This window comes from Hyperolius riggenbachi, chromosome 12 (genome assembly GCF_040937935.1).
Source record: "Hyperolius riggenbachi isolate aHypRig1 chromosome 12, aHypRig1.pri, whole genome shotgun sequence".
NCBI lineage: Eukaryota > Metazoa > Chordata > Amphibia > Anura > Hyperoliidae > Hyperolius > Hyperolius riggenbachi.
In genome coordinates this window covers 127268991-127286609 of record NC_090657.1, presented here as the reverse complement: position 1 = coordinate 127286609, position 17619 = coordinate 127268991, and the positions used below count along the sequence as shown (strand labels likewise).

The 17619-nt window shown below is 42.6% G+C and overlaps 1 protein-coding gene across 3 annotated transcripts in view; it reads right to left on the bottom strand.

Annotated features, from left to right (window-relative positions):
* MFSD11 (major facilitator superfamily domain containing 11) overlaps nt 1-17619 on the bottom strand; it is a 722948-nt gene that overhangs the window by 578685 nt on the left and 126644 nt on the right. For all 3 annotated transcript variants that reach the window (XM_068263650.1, XM_068263651.1, XM_068263652.1), the window contains exon 3: nt 1890-1945. In XM_068263650.1, coding sequence (XP_068119751.1) covers nt 1890-1945 — 56 coding nt within the window. The remainder of the gene's footprint in view (nt 1-1889; nt 1946-17619) is intronic.

The following is a 17619-nucleotide window of genomic DNA, read 5'->3' as shown; positions in this document are numbered from 1 at the left end:
GAGGGCGGGCAATGATATGTTAAATCATGTCAGGATTGGCTTCAAGATAGACACAGTCAAAATGGAAAATCCTAAGAAGGATTTTTTCTTTTTTTACTATTGAACAGGGCTGATTGGTAGATCGCCTCATGGCCGCGTCCCATTGAATTTTGCGACACATATACCCAGCTAACCTTTACTGAGGCGCATATACCCAGCTAACCTATACTGAGGCGCATATACCCAGCTAACCTATACTGAAGGGACCTATACCCAGATAACCTATACTGAAGGGACCTATACCTAACTATCTTTGCGGGGGGTGCATTTGAAACGTCAGTAGATCTCCTGGCCTCAGAGAATTTTAAAGTAGCTTTTGAGCCAAAAAAGCGTGGGCACGCCTGCTATAGAAAAATCACTAAAATCAAAATGTGGACAGTGCTATACATATGTTATGCAAGCAAAGCAAGTATTTATCTACTTATATATGTGTTTTTTTTTCTAAGCTAGTATGGCTGACAGCTCCTCTTTAAAAAATAAAATATAATTTGTATTATCCACAACAAAGAAGTCATCTATGTATGGGAAGAGTAATTTATCTTTTACCCATAGGTTGCAGTTTGAGTGGTACATCCCTCCTCTACCTTATGCAGCAGCTGCAAGATTGCAATGGGTGTTGCGTAATGCTGGGAAGACATGATGAGATATTTTCAGTCGATTAACTGTCTGATCTTATTTTCGATTGATTTTCCGATCGATTTTCTTATCTTTTCTTATCAATTTCTATTCACTTCTATGAGAAATCGATCAGAAAAACGATTGAAAATAGGATCGAACATGTCGGAAATTATCTATCGAACCATCTATGTGCTGAAAAAACGTATGGTGTATTCTCAGCATTAAAAAGGTGCCAACTAATGACAAAATCTTGATTGTGCAACCTTACCAAATCTATGTAGTAGAAGGGTAAACTGAATGAATGCACTTTGTACTTTGAATGGATACTTTAGGTAGTCCCTCATATTACATAGAAGTGGTAAGATTGTACAATCAAGATTGTATCTTTAGTGGGCATCATTACGGTCAGAGCTGCAACCCCCTCTTATTTCATACAAAGAAAGGAAAGAAAGGAAAGGAAAGGAAAGAAAAGAAAAAGAAAAGAAAAGAAAAGAAAAAAAGAAAAGAAAAGAAAGAAAGAAAATAAAGGAAAAAAAGAAAGAAAAGAAAAGAAAAGAAAAAAAGATAGAAAGAAAAAGACTATACATTAACTTTTATTTTCTTTTTTAAAGGACAACCGAGGTGACGTGACATGATGAGATGGACATGTGTATGTATAGTGTCAAGCACACAAATAACTAGGCTGTGTTCATTTTTTTCGTTCTCTTCCTGAAACAGTTAAACATCAGGTAAGGAAGAGACAGTTTCTGTCTGGGTCGGACAGGGTCAGACTATAACATAACCCTCATTGATAAGTAATTACAGACATAAAATACTTTCCAGTCAGCATATGGCTTCCTGGAGCAGGAAAGAGATAAAAAAGGGTCAATAAGTCATTGATTTGACTTGATACTTCAATGAAGGTGTCATTGAGCAGAGATAATGAAACAGTAAAAACTTAAAAACTAGATCTAAAATAAAACTGTGGGATATCTAAAAAAAAATTTGGGGGAGAAGGAGGATAGATACAATTGTTTTTCTCCTACGTTTATTTTCACCTACGATGTCCTGTACAAATTCTGAAGCTATTACAGTCAGGTCCATAAATATTGGGAAATCGACAATTCTAACATTTTTGTTTCTAAACACAACCACAATGGATTTGAAATGAAACAAACATGATGCGATTTAACTGCAGACTGTCAGTTTTAATTTAAAGCTTTAATATGGAGGTAACATCAAACTTAACATACCTGGTATAACCACTGCCATTAAAGTCTGTGCTATTTAAACTGGATATTACAGTTTGCTGCAGGGACAGAAAAAAAATAATGATCGAATTAATAGAGTGAAATGCACACTTACTCATCTTTACATTGCAAATCCTTCTCTTTATAAATATGGCACAAATATGCTCAACTATTTTCAGAAGTGTCAATTACTGTAAAAAATAAAATAAAATAAGAAATTAAAAAAAAGCTATTTTAGCCTTGTTGGGTCATATACCCAGAAACATACATGGAGGGAATTTCAATAGATTGGCCCTCCAAAGAGACTCACGCTGGATCTATGTGCTGCTGGCCTCCTGTCAAACACTGATTTTATCACATGCTGGTTCCATCGCATGTGATACCTTGGCAGCAGGACCTTGAGATTTGTGGATCAATGGGTCCCTTATGCTATGGTCTCTGCCCCAGGATATAGTTAGAAACAGATGAATTATCAAATTATTGACCTACTAGTGACCTTAGCCCGTTTAAAAAAGGGCTAGGCCCGTCACCGCCGCCACCTGCCAGCGCGCGTCCCCGCCCGTGCCCCAACCCGACGCACACACGTCCGCCCGGCCACCCCGTGGCTGTCCTGCTCCCGGTCCAAAGGGTGTCCTTGCGGCATATGCGCAGTAGCGCAAACGCAGGGACACACACACACACACACACACAGACATGGGACGCAGAGACACAGGGGTTTTATTATAGAGGATTAGGTCATGGGTTTAGATAGTTCTAGCTCTAGCCCCTTTAGTTTTTTGTTGTCAATTTTTGTCAGGCATTGTGAGTCACTCACTTGTGACTTTTTACATATACTTATACTGTGGGTTTTCTATCATCTGATGAATGTGCAAGTGTGCTTGCAGTGTGACTATACCTTTCATGCTCCTTGTCCTGCTGTGCTACAGACACAGATGCCCACATCTCGTTCGCTATCCACTCTGTGATGCGCGCGCAGCTCACTGCGGAGGGATGAGGGTGTCCGATTGGCCCGTGCATAGCATTTAAAGCTGAGCAGTGACGTGAGCCTACACACGACCTCTTGAGGTAGCTGGAAGTTGTACAGGCGAAACATGTAGCTTTTGCTTGGCGTGCTGGCATGACTCTGGGTCCCGGCTGTACTCCACACACCGGATTGCCCCTATACAGACTCCATCTGCATCCACCAACTCTCATTGATTCACCACTTGTTTGGGACGCAATGTCACACAGGGCTCTGTGAGCGATGTGCTGCTGGCTTTCAATCCATGATACTCAGTCTCCCGCATGGACTGTATTCTCAGCACAGACTTCACTGGGATCACTGCAATTGCCTTTTGGATTACAGCAGGACCCACTCTGCGGTACAGTATGCAGCTTTGTGATTAATCCTCATTGTGCCAATCTGAGAGTGTATAAGTGGTGGCTACCACGGCATGCTATTACTGCTTCATTATCACATGGCCATATACACTACCATCATTATACTAGACTAAATGCTTACCTCTTTCTGCTGTTTTCCTGCTGGCTAACATTTGGCTGCATTGCAGATGTTTGATCTGATGAACATTGTCATTCACTAATCTGGGAATTTTGCTGGGCGTTTCTTTTGTGGGACTTGTGGGACATGCTTGGAAAACCTTGACTGGGTGGACTAAAAGAATAAATAGAAGTTTCTTGATAATCCTCTTCAAACGGATATGGCACTATAAAACTGTTATAGGGGCCCCTGTCGACATACAATTTGTATGACTGATGTATGGGAGTGTGTGAGGTGTGATTTGGGACAGCCAGTTATCCTGTATGTCCTTTTTTAACTTTCTGAGATGAACAATAAGTAAAGTTTATGAATATTTATGGTTTTGATCATATTATTCACTGCACCTCTCCTCCACTTTATCCTACCACAATTGCTTATTATTTTAGCCTTGCCTGTATTTTTTAATTGTATCATTAATAACTTCAGCCATCTATGTGTTTTCACCTTATGCATCATTTCAGCGCTCCTCCCATTAATTCGCCAATAACGATCACTACTTATCACAACAAAATGATCATTATCTTGTTTTTCCGCCACCAATTAGGCTTTCTTTGGGTGGTACATTTTGCTATGAATTGTTTTTTTTCTAAATTCATTTTAACTAGTTAATGGCAAACTGCCTTATTAAAACGTCCAGTTTGAGCCGGTTAACGGCAACTAGACGTTTTAATAAGTCGCTCGCCGCCGCTCCGCACGTGTGCGCACCGCTACCACCGCCGTTTAATGTCGGGTCACCGCAATCTGGGATTGGGGAAGAAGACCGAGCGGTCCTCTACCCAATCGCAATGCCTGGAATGAATGGACCTGACTACGATCAGCGGCCACGTCCATTCATAAAACAGGAAACAGTTACAGTGTAGTTCAATGTAAAAAGAAAAAAAAAAAAGTGAACACTTCCTATAATGGGAGAGTGTTCACTAGCGCCCTCTTGTGGCCAAAACGTAAAATTACACATACAAGCACATACATACCTACACAATATTAATAAAATTAATAACGTACACTTCCAAAGCCCCCCCCCCCAAATCAGTTTAAAAAAAAATACATAAATAGTTGCCTTAGGGACTCCGCTTTTTAATCTATATTATATGAGGGAGCATTACTTTTAGTTAACTACATAGGGGCTTGTAATTATAAACCGGGGGGGGGGGGGGGAAGAAAAAAACAGAAAGAAAGAAAACAGAAAAATAACACCTATATTTCAAAATAATTTTATTTGCCCATTTGTCCCGGTTATTACACCCTTTAAATTATGTCCCTATCACAATGTATGGTGCCAATATTTTATTTGGAAATAAAGGTGCATTTTTCAGTTTTGCGTCCATCACATTTTACAAGCCCATCATGTTAGAAAATATTAGTAATATACCCTTTAGTAGTGCATATTAAAAAAGTTCAGACTCTAAGGTAGCTATTTTTTTATTGTGATTTTTTTTTAATGTGGGTATTTTTGGAAGTGTAGAAAGTTAGGAGTGAATTTTAAAATATGTGTAGGTCTGTTCGGTGAAAAAAATGTATGCAAGTGTAATTTTAGTATTTGGCCACAAGATGTCCTCGCGCAATACTTTGTTGCATACAATTAGTACGCTAAAGAGAAAGTAATGCGTTGATGTGTTACTTCCGACATCGCAATGACACAGGCATCTCCTTGATGCTGGCGTTCATTTACACAGGGACTTAGATAAATGAATGGGAATGGTGTTCCCATTCATTGATCTCAAGGCTAAAGGGCGGCGATGAGTACCCCTGTGGGTGAACATGCAGTCAGCAGTGGCAACAGGTTTTTTCGTGGATGTAGCTCCTACGTCCAGCATGCATTTTTAGATGTAGGAGCTATGTCCAAAAAGCTTAACTGGTTCAGAAAAATGTTGATAATTAAACGGTCAGGCCTTTTGCACACTACATGAGATAAATTTGCGATTTTTACACGATTTTACATCCGATTCTGATTTGTGATTTTGAATCAGTATTTTACTTTTTGTATTGATAGCATCCATGGAACATCAGGATTGCAAATCATATTTGCAGTGTGCGGGGGGGGGGGGGGGGGGCTCATCTGTGTTTTTCTGGTGAACAACCTGTTTCCTTGATTATAAATGTACCCCTTGGAATCCACCTGCAGTTTTTGCCCACTTACAACATTTTGGTTATGTCCTATTTAAAAGGGAATCTGAAGTGAAAATAAACTTGTGATATAATGATTTGTATGTGTAGCACAGTTAAGAAATAGAACATTATAACCACAGAAATGAGTCTCATAATTTCCAATACAGGAAGAGTTAAGGGCAACTGAAGTAAGAAGAATATGGAGGCTGCCATATTCATTTCCTTTTAAACAATACAAGTTGCCTGGCAGCTCTGTTGACCTATGTGGCTGCAGTAATGTCAGAATAACACCAGAACAAAATCATGCAGCTAATCTTGTCAGATCTGACAATGTCAGAAACTCCTGATCTTATTTATATAAGATATTATTATTATATTATTATATTATTTATTTCAACCTGTCTCTCACAGTTTGTTTGTTTAAGGTTTTACTGCAGGAAAGGTCAAAGGGTCATTAGCTCTGCACGGTTTCATAGTTTAAAATACAGAGTGTAGTTTGTAAACTGCAAATATTAGAGAATGGTGCAATGTAAAAAAAAAAAAAAAAAAAAAAAAAAGCTATATAATTTTTTTCCCACTTCAGTGCCACTTTATAGCTCAAATCAAGGAAACAAATATGGTAAAGAGGCAATAGTGTAGAGTGTTGTGCCAATATGGACAGCTGCCGAGTCTGATCAAGGGGTATCCCAAGTCCCTAAATGTATATCAAAAGTAAAAATGATTGTCAGATTGCACTAAACTTCTATATCCTTAATTTATTTTATTATTTTATTGGAGACCCTCATCTGGTCCCCTGTATTAACAGAAAACAATCACATCCAATTTAATAGAAATAGTAAAGGTAATCTTCTCCAACGTAAAATATGTGTGTACACACAAAAAGTAGTAATAAAAAAATATTTTGTAAAAATATAAAATATAAAATAATATTCATATAAGTCCAGGATTAACTGGAAGTGCAATGCTCCTTATAGCTCAATGGCTGGATATCCTTAAAAGATACCACAACTGACATGTGGCATAATGAGATAGACATGGGTATGTACAGTGCCTAGCACACAAATAACTATGCTGTGTTCCTTTTTTTCTTTCTCTGCCTGAAAGAGGTAAATATCAGGTATGTAAGTGGCTGACTTAGTCCTGACTCAGACAGGAAGTGACTACAGTGTGACCTTCACTGATAAGAAATTCCAACTATAAAACACTTTCCTAGAAGAAAATGGCTTCTGAGAGCAAGAAAGAGATAAAAAAGGGGGAAATTCTTATCAGTGAGGGTCACACTGTAGTCACTTCCTGTCTGAGTCAGGACTGAGTCAGCCACTTACATACCTGATATTTACCTCTTTCAGGCAGAGAAAGAAAAAAAGGAACACAGCATAGTTATTTGTGTGCTAGGCACTGTACATACCCATGTCTATCTCATTATGCCACATGTCAGTTGTGGTATCCTTTAAAGAGACTCTGAAGCGAGAATAAGGCATGTGTGCCCCTGCTAAAGCGCCGCTATAGCGCGGCTTAACGGGGGTCCCTTCACCCCCAAAGCGACCACTGCAACACTTGGTCGCAGATTTGGTCGTGATTTATTGCTTCCTGGAGGCAGGGCTAACGGCTGCAGCCCTGCCTCCAGTCGCGTCTGTCAGCGGCGCATCGCCGCCTCTCCCCCGCCCCTCTCAGTGAAGGAAGACTGAGAGGGGCGGGGGAGAGGCGGAGATACGCGCTGACAGACGCGCGTGGGGCAGGGCTGCGGCGGTTAGCCCTGCCCCAACCCAACCAGGAAGCGCTCCCCCGCTGTACGGAGCGGATTTGGGGGGTCAGGGACCCCCCGTTAAGCCGCGGGATAGCGGCGTTTTAGCAGGGGCACACGTGCCCCTGCTATCTATGAGGTCTGAAGCGAGATTTATTCTCGCTCCAGACTCTCTTTAAGTGTAACATTGTGCATTTGGTGTGATAATAGATGGTAATGGGCTCACTTGGAAGTTGTGAATCCAGCAAGGCGCTGTTCCTTTAAATGACATGCAAGGCTTGCAATGTACTATACTCTCCAAATTGCGTAGTGTGATGCTCCAACTTGTAAATATTTAATGTAGTGAGAACCTGTAGTTGCATGTAATCACGAATAGTGAACTGGTATAATAATCAGATGAACCACTGAGTACTTTGGTGTTATACTCACGCTCCTTTACCGACACTCCATAAACAGTTGATGGCTTCTGTGGGGAGCCGCTCAATCGCACTCGCCCCGGCCGGCGTCTACCTGGCTCCCGTGGTGTGCAGGGAGCGACCTCCCATTGATGAGAGAGATCTTGCGTGGCGGCTGCAGCGGTCCGCACGAGCGCTGAGTAGGCACGCCCCCCTCCTCCGTGCTGTGCGACGTCACGCGTAGTAGCCGGCGCTGAAGTTTCGGAAGGTACGCCTTCCTTTCTCAAAGCTAGGCAACCAGGGGCTGAAAGGTCTGCCTTTTAAAGTACTGACAGCGCTCGATCACTGCTATCATTCAGGAGCGGTCATTCAAATGCATAAAGTTCTAATTCCTTATTCAGACCATGAGGAACTAAAGTATTCAAGATTAAAAATCCAGTAGGATTCGCGCCTGGACATTTCCATTAGGGAATCACCACCCATCCAGGGTTTTAATATCTTTTCTATGACACAAAATCTTGATCCCTTAAAGAAGCAGTTATGTGCCGATTTGTAGTGAGCTGATAATGGATGTTTTTTATTGCCCTTTTTGAATATCAGCACAGTGTTCACCCAATCTTTCTCTTAACGGGCGTTTTGTTCTTCCAACATATTGTTTAGAGCAAGGACATGTCAATACATAAATGACCCCCTTCGTGTCACAATTTGTAATAGCTTTGATACAGAATTGTTCCTTGTTAGTTGTAGATATTAATTCTTTTACTCTTTCCACAGGCAGTTTAGTTTCTTTGCAAGCCCTACAGAATCCACATTTTTTAAAATGGCCATCTTGTTTTTTCACCTCATTCATCCTTACAAAAGGCGCTAATATATTGCCTAAATTCCTGGATTTTTTAAATATAATTTTGGGATTTCCTGATAGTATTGGCGTAAGTAGGGAATTTTCTCTAAGAATATTCCAGTATCTCCCCACTATTTTCCTCACCCTATATGCTTGGGAAGAATAATTCTCTGAAGTACGTAGATTAGGTGTTTTCTCCTTCAACAGCTTCTGTCTGTCAGTACTTCTTGCCTTCTGTTTAGCGTTTGTGATGGCATCTTCAGGGTAACCTTTGCATTCAAAACGCCTTTGGCTTCAAAGTGCAATTAGAGAGATAAAGTATTCAAATCAAAATAATGGAGAAGGAAGGAATTATTTGTTTTGTATAGTTCAATTTATAGCATATAATGGCCATTGTAAAACACTGTATTTGTAAGTCAGATGGAGTTTATATATAATTTGAATTATGCTCATTTTTTTTTATGTACCGTATATTCCGGCGTATAAGACGACTGGGTGTATAATACGACTCCCCAACTTTTCCGGTTAAAATATAGAGTTTGGGATATACTCGCCGTATAAGACTACCCCTCTTCCAACGCACACCGAATTAAAATAAAAATAAAAAAATCGTATACTGGTGCTCTGTATGAACAGATACTGGTGCTGTACTGTATATGGTACCCAGTATATAACAGTATATAGTCAATTGACTTGTTGCATTGGTCAACTCTCCTTAAAGGAATACTATTAAAGTATCTCAAATTTCTGGAAGCAGCATTAATCAATATGGCAATATGAGTCAGAACGAACACAGCATATGCTTCTGCTGTGCAGTGTGTCTTTTTATAATATACCTTGCAGACAGCGTCCCCTGAACAAACTGACGGCGACGGGTTATTGGGGCAGACCATTATGCTAGAGGTGATGCCTCTTGCCGAGTGCAGCTGTGGACTATACTGTTTTATGTTCCCCAACATCAGTGCAAGTTATCCAGCATGTTACTATGAGGAGGGAGAGACAACAGCTCTCCCTCCCTCTCACTCCAAGTCTGCCCGGCCAATAACACCATGCTTACTTGTCCCCTTCTGCTTGCGTGTGAAGAGAATCGTCAGAAGTTTCCCTTCACACTAGTGAAGCCCGGTTCATGAGGGATTGGCTCATTTGAGCCGGTTCTTTCCTGTGAGTCGAGTGATCCGACTCATCACACTGAACCGAATCAGTTCAGTGAATGAGAAAGACACTGAACCGAATCAGTCCAGTGGATGAGAAAGGAATCCTTTCTTTCCTGTGAGTCGAGTGATCCGACTCATCACACTGAACCGAATCAGTCCAGTGGATGAGAAAGGAATCCTTTCTCATCCACTGGACTGATTCGGTTCAGTGTCTTTCTCATTCACTGAACTGATTCGGTTCAGTGTGATGAGTCGGATCACTCGACTCACAGGAAAGAACCGGCTCAAATGAGCCAATCCCTCATGAACCGGGCTTCACTAGTGTGAAGGGAAACTTCTGACGATTCTCTTCACACGCAAGCAGAAGGGGACAAGTAAGCATGGTGTTATTGGCCGGGCAGACTTGGAGTGAGAGGGAGGGAGAGCTGTTGTCTCTCCCTCCTCATAGTAACATGCTGGATAACTTGCACTGATGTTGGGGAGCATAAAACAGTATAGTCCACAGCTGCACTCGGCAAGAGGCATCACCTCTAGCATAATGGTCTGCCCCAATAACCCGTCGCCGTCAGTTTGTTCAGGGGACGCTGTCTGCAAGGTATATTATAAAAAGACACACTGCACAGCAGAAGCATATGCTGTGTTCGTTCTGACTCATATTGCCATATTGATTAATGCTGCTTCCAGAAATTGAGATACTTAAATAGTATTCCTTTAAGTAGACTGGTCAGCGCTCCTTGTCTACCTGTTTATCAGAGTGGAATGGAAGAATAGATTGCGCTCCCTCAGCAGGGAGATCTGAGAGGCAGTAACAGGATAGGGCGTATCACCCGGCATCAATGACACCCGGTGTATAAGACGACTACCAACTTTTCAGAAGATTTTCAAGGGTTAAAAAGTAGTCTTATACACAGGAATATACAGTATGTAAATTTTGTAGACAAAAATCTAAATAGCAAGGAGGGAAGAAACAGAGGAAAAAAGGGGGGAAAAAAAGACAACTTCCAAGTGAGCCCATCACCATCTATTCTCACACCAAATGCACAATGTTACACTTAAGGATATCCAGCCATTGAGCTATAAGGAGCATTGCACTTCCAGTTAATCCTGGAGTTATATGAATATATAATTATATTTTATATTTTTACAAAATATGTTTTTATTACTACTTTTTGTGTGTACACACAAATATGGTAAAGAGCCAGAACATCTAAGGTTTTTAACCACTTCAGCCTCTGGGTTGTTTGCACCTTAAAGGACATCTGAGGTGACATGTGACATGATGAGACAGACGTGTATGTAGAGTGCCAAGCACACAAACTACTATATGCTTTGTTTCTTTTTCATTCTCTGCCTGAAAGAGTTAAAAATCAGGTATGCAAGTTACAGTTTCTGTCCGGGTCGGGAATAACAGCCATAAAGCACTTTCCTAGCAGTAAATGGCTTCTGAGAGCAGGAAAGAGATAAAATGGTCAATAGTTCATAGATTTTAGCTCTGGCATACTTCAATGAATTTCAGTGTAATTGAGCAAAACAATAAAACAGTAAAAACAAAGTAGATTTAAATATAAAATAAAACTGGAATATCTGAAAAAAAGTCATTTTTAGGAGGAGGATAGATACAATTGTTTTATTTCATTTTTTTTTTTTACCTCGGGTGTCCTTTAGAGGAGAACTATAGTCAGACACAAGGGCCCATATGCAATTAACTTTTTCTCATGAGTTTTCTCCTAGATGATATTTTTACATTTGTCAATAAAATGCATTTTAAACCAACAAAAAGCAAGAAAATGCTCAAAATAATTTTATTAGTCCTTTTTCATTTACTTTTTGGTACATTTTTAGTTGAAAAGTGCTGGAAAGGTATTTTAATTTGAAGATGAAAAATTATCTCCTAGGAGAAAACGCAGGTGAAAAAGTGAATTGCATATGGCCCAAAGTGTCAAAGTTTATTGCTATGGTTGGATATGTCAGGATTCTAATGATTCTAATTACCGGTACTACTTATCACACCTTAATGATCTATAGCTTGCTTGCATATGTACAAGAAAAAAAAAACAATTGGCTCTTGGGTGTATACAAAAAAACTTTAATTATTACTCTTACTATTATATCAAAAAATTCATAACACATGTGAAATTCTATCCTGATTAAAATGGATCAGTCTATCTATAAAAACCCCCCGCTTATGGAGGCTGCAGTCCTCCCCTAACAAAGGTCCCAGTATTAAAGTGCACTTTTAGGGCTCGTTTCCACTTGTGCGGCGTGCGTCTGCGAGACGCGCTCCGGCACTGAGCGGGTTCGCAGGCGAATACCATCAGCCGTGCCATGCACGGCTATGGGAATCGCAGCCTCCACAGCGAATTCTGCAGGGGGTTCCGGCCGAATCGCTACCGCAAGCGATTCGGCCAGCAGTTTCCCCGCGCGATTTGCTTGCAGGGAAACTCTGCGGATTTGCAGCGGTTTACGCACAAGTGGAAACGGGCCCTTAGTGATCCTATGAAGAATTCAAATAGGGTGCAATATGATGGTTATCAATCAGCAGCAGGTGGAGGAAGCAAGCTTGGATAAGCAAAGCGAAAGGTTAATACTCCTAGGTTTGATAGTTAGTTAGCAGGCCATAGTCCTTTGCTCCACACATGTCGCAGACTCAATCACAGGCTATACATCAAAGGCATCAAAAGCATGCATGCAGCTTGTCCAGTTTTATGTGACTCTCACTGTTAGTAAGCAGATTGCAATTCTTTGCTTTATATACCTCTCACAATCTCACTCGCAGATTGTACTTCAAGAAACATAGCTATTAATTAGCAAAGTATCTTGAGCATCAGCAAGAGAGGCATGCATGTCCAGAAACAAAGGGGACCCACTCGCAGTCCAAATAAGTGCCTTCAAGAAAAAAATAGCCTCAGGTTTAAACCACCATCGATATAAATGTCAGTTCATATTGCAGCATCAGGGATCACATTTATAGTTACCAAACCCATCGGTCGAGTCCTGCGTGAACGCGGGTGGACAACGTCCACCTACTCTTTATGGAGAGTGGACGTCATCCACCCTAGCATATGTGGAGGGGAGCAGCGCAGTGGAGAGAAGCGTTGGGCAGAGCAGTGGGGAAGGGCGGACGTCTCCGGCGAGTTAAAGCTGTGCGTGCCGCTGCTCTGGTCTTGACTAGACCAGACTAGAGGCACGCACAGCTTCAACTCGCCGGAACAGGAGGAAGAAAGTCCCGCCCACTGATGCTCGCTGCCAGCCACCGCCGCAAATGTTCTGGAGGGGAGAGCCATGAAGGGGAGCCCCAAGGTGAGGTGGGGGGGGGGTTGACGTCCACCCTTCCCCACTGCTCTGCCCAACGCTCTTCTCCACTGCGCTGCTCCCCTCCTGCTGGGGGGACACCCGTCTACCCATTCTGGGGACGCCAATAGACTTGCTATATTGCGGACACCTATACACCTCGCTACATATACTGCGGACACCTGGCTATACTGGGGACACCTATAGACCTGGCTACCTATTCTGGGGACATCTTTACACCTGGCCACCTATTCTGGGAATAGCTATACACCTGGCCACCTATTCTGAGGACATCTATACACCTGGCCACCTATTCTGGGGACAACTATACACATGGCTACTTATACTGGGTGACCTATGGATCTGGCTAGCTATACTGGGGGTACCTATTTTGGGGGAACTGCTGTCAGATCTGTAATTTTGGGGAACCGCTGATGCCAGATTCCGTGTATTTTGGGGAACCGCTGCCAGATTGTGTATGTTGGGGGACCACTGCTGCCAGATTACATGTATTTTGGGTGTTGCGTGTATTTTGGATTATCCACTGCCAGGTTTTGTGTAGTTTGGGGAACTGCTTCCAGATTATGTGCATGTTGGGGGAACTGCTGCTGCCAGATTGTCTATTTTGGGGGAACCACTGCCATATCTGTATTTTGGAGAAACCTCTGCCAGATTACGTGTATTTTTGGTGAAATGCTGTCAGCTTACATCTACTTTTTGGGGATACACTACGACAGAGCTCCAACATCCCCTGGCAGACCTTTTATTCCACTGCTAAAGGTCATGTATATTTGGCCTCACCCATGACCACGCTATGCTTGACCACACCCTCTTTTTGCCAGTCATGCCCACCGCAGCACCGACGTCCATCAATCCCGCCCACCGCTCCAGCGACGGGAGGGAAGAGGAGGAGTCATGGGTGTCACCCTGGAGCGTAAACAATGCGCTTCATACAGGAGGTTCAGCCGGAGCCTCATACCTCGCAGTGCCCGCCCTAAGGAAAGGAGCTGCGGGCACGTAAGTGACATGTCCCTGGCTGCCAGTAATATCATGCAGCCACTGACAGTCACGGGGCAACGGAAGAGAAAAAGGGAAGAATTGAAAAAGAAAAGAAAAAAAGAGAAACATAAGTGTGAACATTTATCATTAAATACACAAAACATTAATTTTCAAAAACAACAAATAAATAAATCTGTGTGGTGGCAAAGAGATGCGGGCAAGGTCTCCGCCCACTGCAGGCGCACACGCGCATGCACACAAAAAATCCCGCACACGCGCACCCGCTGCGCGCAGCTCACCCGCAGTCCGCAACCCACAGATAAGCAAACACAAAAAAAAATAAATAAACATAGCAGCACATTTAACGATGGAGTCCATCGCACACCCAATAAATACCTGAAACACATTATCCAAAAATGGACAAACAGGGAGGCCAACAGAATTTTAGTTAAAGCCTCCCCAGAACATACTCCTCATAAGTGAGAGGCATCGCCCAAAACAGGTACGACACAGAGCAAAATCGAAACAGGAAAAAGGGGGGAGAGGGAGTGAAGCATGTGCCACGACTTTTACATGTTTCACTAAACTACTCATTTACTCAAAAGGGGGGCAGAAAAGCTCCATAATGGATAGCTTCGTTGAGGCCCTTTCCCAGAGTGGCATTCAATTCAAAAATCCACCTTAGTTCCATCTGGAGCAACTGTCTATCAAAGTCACCTCCTCTTATGTGGGCATGGACTGTCTAAACCCACGAAGCTAACATAGTCCGCATTTCCTTGATATAGCGGATTTATATTTCTCGATATATGGGATTTGAAGTTGCACCCCCTAATATCTGCATTATGTTCTTTTATTCGTTCCTTAAATTCTCGATATGTTTTACCGATGTAGAAACATACACATCTACACATCAACAAATACACAACAGCTTTGGTGTTGCAATTGGCAAAATGCCGCAACTTCCAAGTACAGCCTCTGAACCCACCATCAAGAATTGGCAGTAGGCACAGCCACCACAGCTGTAGGCGCCCACTACTGTAAAATGTCTACGTTTAGAGCAACGATCAAAATGACCATTTGTCATCAGATCTTTTAAAGTTCTGGTGCGTCTATAGGTGACCCGTGGTCTATCTGAAATGAGGCCTCTAATTGACGCATCACTGCAGAACACCTGCCAGTGTTTCTGCAGGATCTTTTGAATATTCACTTCCTGATCTTTGTATCGAGTGACAAAATGAACCTCCTCATTTGAGCCGGCAGTCTGTTCCTCAATACCCTTTATTTCATTCTTATTATCATTATGTAATAAATCAGCTCGAGGGGTATCTTTTGCTCTTTGATACGCTTTAAGCCATTTGTCTTTATAACCCCTTTCGCAAAAACGCGCCCATAGTAATTTTGCTTTCTTTTTGAATTCTTTCTCTCTAGAGCAATTGCAACGAACTCTTAGATATTGACCCATGGGAATCCCCCGAATTTTATGTTGTGGGTGTCGACTGTTGGCTCTCAGGAAGGAGTTCGTGGCTGTCTCTTTACGGTACAGCTGTGTATTATTATAGCCCTCAGCATTTATACTAATTGTGAGATCCAAAAAAGGCACAGTTACAAAGTCACTGTTCACCGTAAATCTCAAATTAAGATTGTTTTGATTCAACGTTGTGACAAAATCGTTCAACAGATCTACGCCCCCGGTCCAAAAGACCAAGATCATCTCTGTACCTGTGCCACGACACAACGTGGCACAGGTACACAATCAAAGAGTGATTTCCAAAAATGTGTCGTTCCCACTCCCCCAGGTACAGGTTCGCCAGCGAAGGGGCACATGTCCCCATCGCCGTGCCCTGCACCTGTAGGTAGTGGCACCCATTGAAAACAAACACATTGTTCTCGAGGATGAAAGACAGTAAATCCAAAAGAAAGCGATTATGCTCCTCCTCCCCAATATCCAACTCTGAAAGGAATCTGCCTACAGCTTCCACTCCCTTCTTTTGCGGTATACTAGAATACAAGGCCTCGACGTCCAAAGTCACCAAAAGAGAACCAGGGGGCAACTGGAGACCCTCTAAGATTCTGAGAAGATGTATCGTATCCTTCACATAAGAAGGTAGCATCTGTACATGAGGTTGTAAAAAAATAGTCCACATAACTGCTGATGTTTTCAGTCAAGGCCCCACAGCCTGATACAATCATTTTGTTGAAATTCTTTTTTATCCAGGTTCCAAGTTGGTTTCACCATTGGGTTCCAACCATAGTTTTCGTATATCTTGTTCCACCAAAAGATACAAAAGTTTGTACCACTGGACAAAGGGAGAATTGTGGAAATGAGGTGGATCTCCTTTTAAATTTACCTTTACTCGTAAGGGCCAGAGGTTTGGGGTCATCGGGAATTTCCGATACCAATTGCTCTCATCGCCCAGAGATATCAAGTCCATAAGTGCTCTGTAGTCTTTATTTGACCAATCCTTCCAATCACGAATTATGTCTCCTAGGGGTGCTTCTGCTTTTTTCCTATGCAGGCTCTTCAACACAATGTTGCACAACAACATTAGAAATGTTGATAACCTGCATAGAAGTGCTTGCGTCTGCACCCAAAGGAATCATTTGTAGTTTAGAATCATTGTTACTTAAGTTGTTCCTAACAGTTGACTGTTTCTCTCTAAAAAAAAGAGGAAGAAGGGGAAGAGGGGGAGGACAGTGCAACAGATCCACCAACGGCTCCACCAAGCTCCCCCCCATTTTCCTCGACAGATGTGCATCCTGATAAATACTTATTAATTGTACCCTCTTTCTTATTTTGCTTTTTTGGCTTAGTATCTATCTTTTTTTCTTTATCTTTATCAAGGGTTTTAGACCTAGTATTAGGACCAATAGGTGATGGAATGCCTGAGGACGAAGCTGAAATTGAACTAAGAACACCAGTAGAGGAATCTGAATCTTCAGGAGCACTGGAGATAGGGGTATCAGACGGTGGAGCCCTTGGATGACCCGGAGGGAGGAGTGCTTTAGGACCCCTATATCCAGGGGGTGGTTTGCCCCACCTATATGTGTAGCCTGACTTGTATGCTGCCTTATCTCTTTCAAATTTGTTGTCCCTCCTATTTACAATGTCCCCATTATATTTTTCTATATGAGTTAAGTTTCTCACTCCTTGTTTTAAACAGAGTGTTCTTTCACTGTCTCAATGGACTCCAGGACTTGCTTTATTTTTAAATCCACAGTCTTTAACCACTTGCCGACCGCCTACTTCATATTGGCGGCGGCAAAGTGGCAGCCCCAGGACCACGTAACGCAGAATGGCGTCAGGTCCTGGGGCACGGTTTTGCCGGGGATCGCGCGCTGGGATGCGCGCGCATCCGCCGGCAATAGGCCCCGCCCACCCGCGACGTCAACCCGCCGGCAAATCGGAAGCGCCGGCGGGTTGTTAACCCGACGATCGCCGGATAGGAAGCGTATAATAAGCTTTGTAATGTTTACAAAGTGTATTATACAGGCTGCCTCCTGCCCTGGTGGTCCCAGTGTCCGAGGCACCACCAGGGCAGGCTGCAGCCACCCTAGTCTGCACCCAAACACACTGATCTGCCCCCCCCCTGCCCCCTGATCTCCCACAGCACCCCTCAGACCCCCCCCCCCCCGCCCACCCCCCAGACCACTGTTTGCACCCAATCA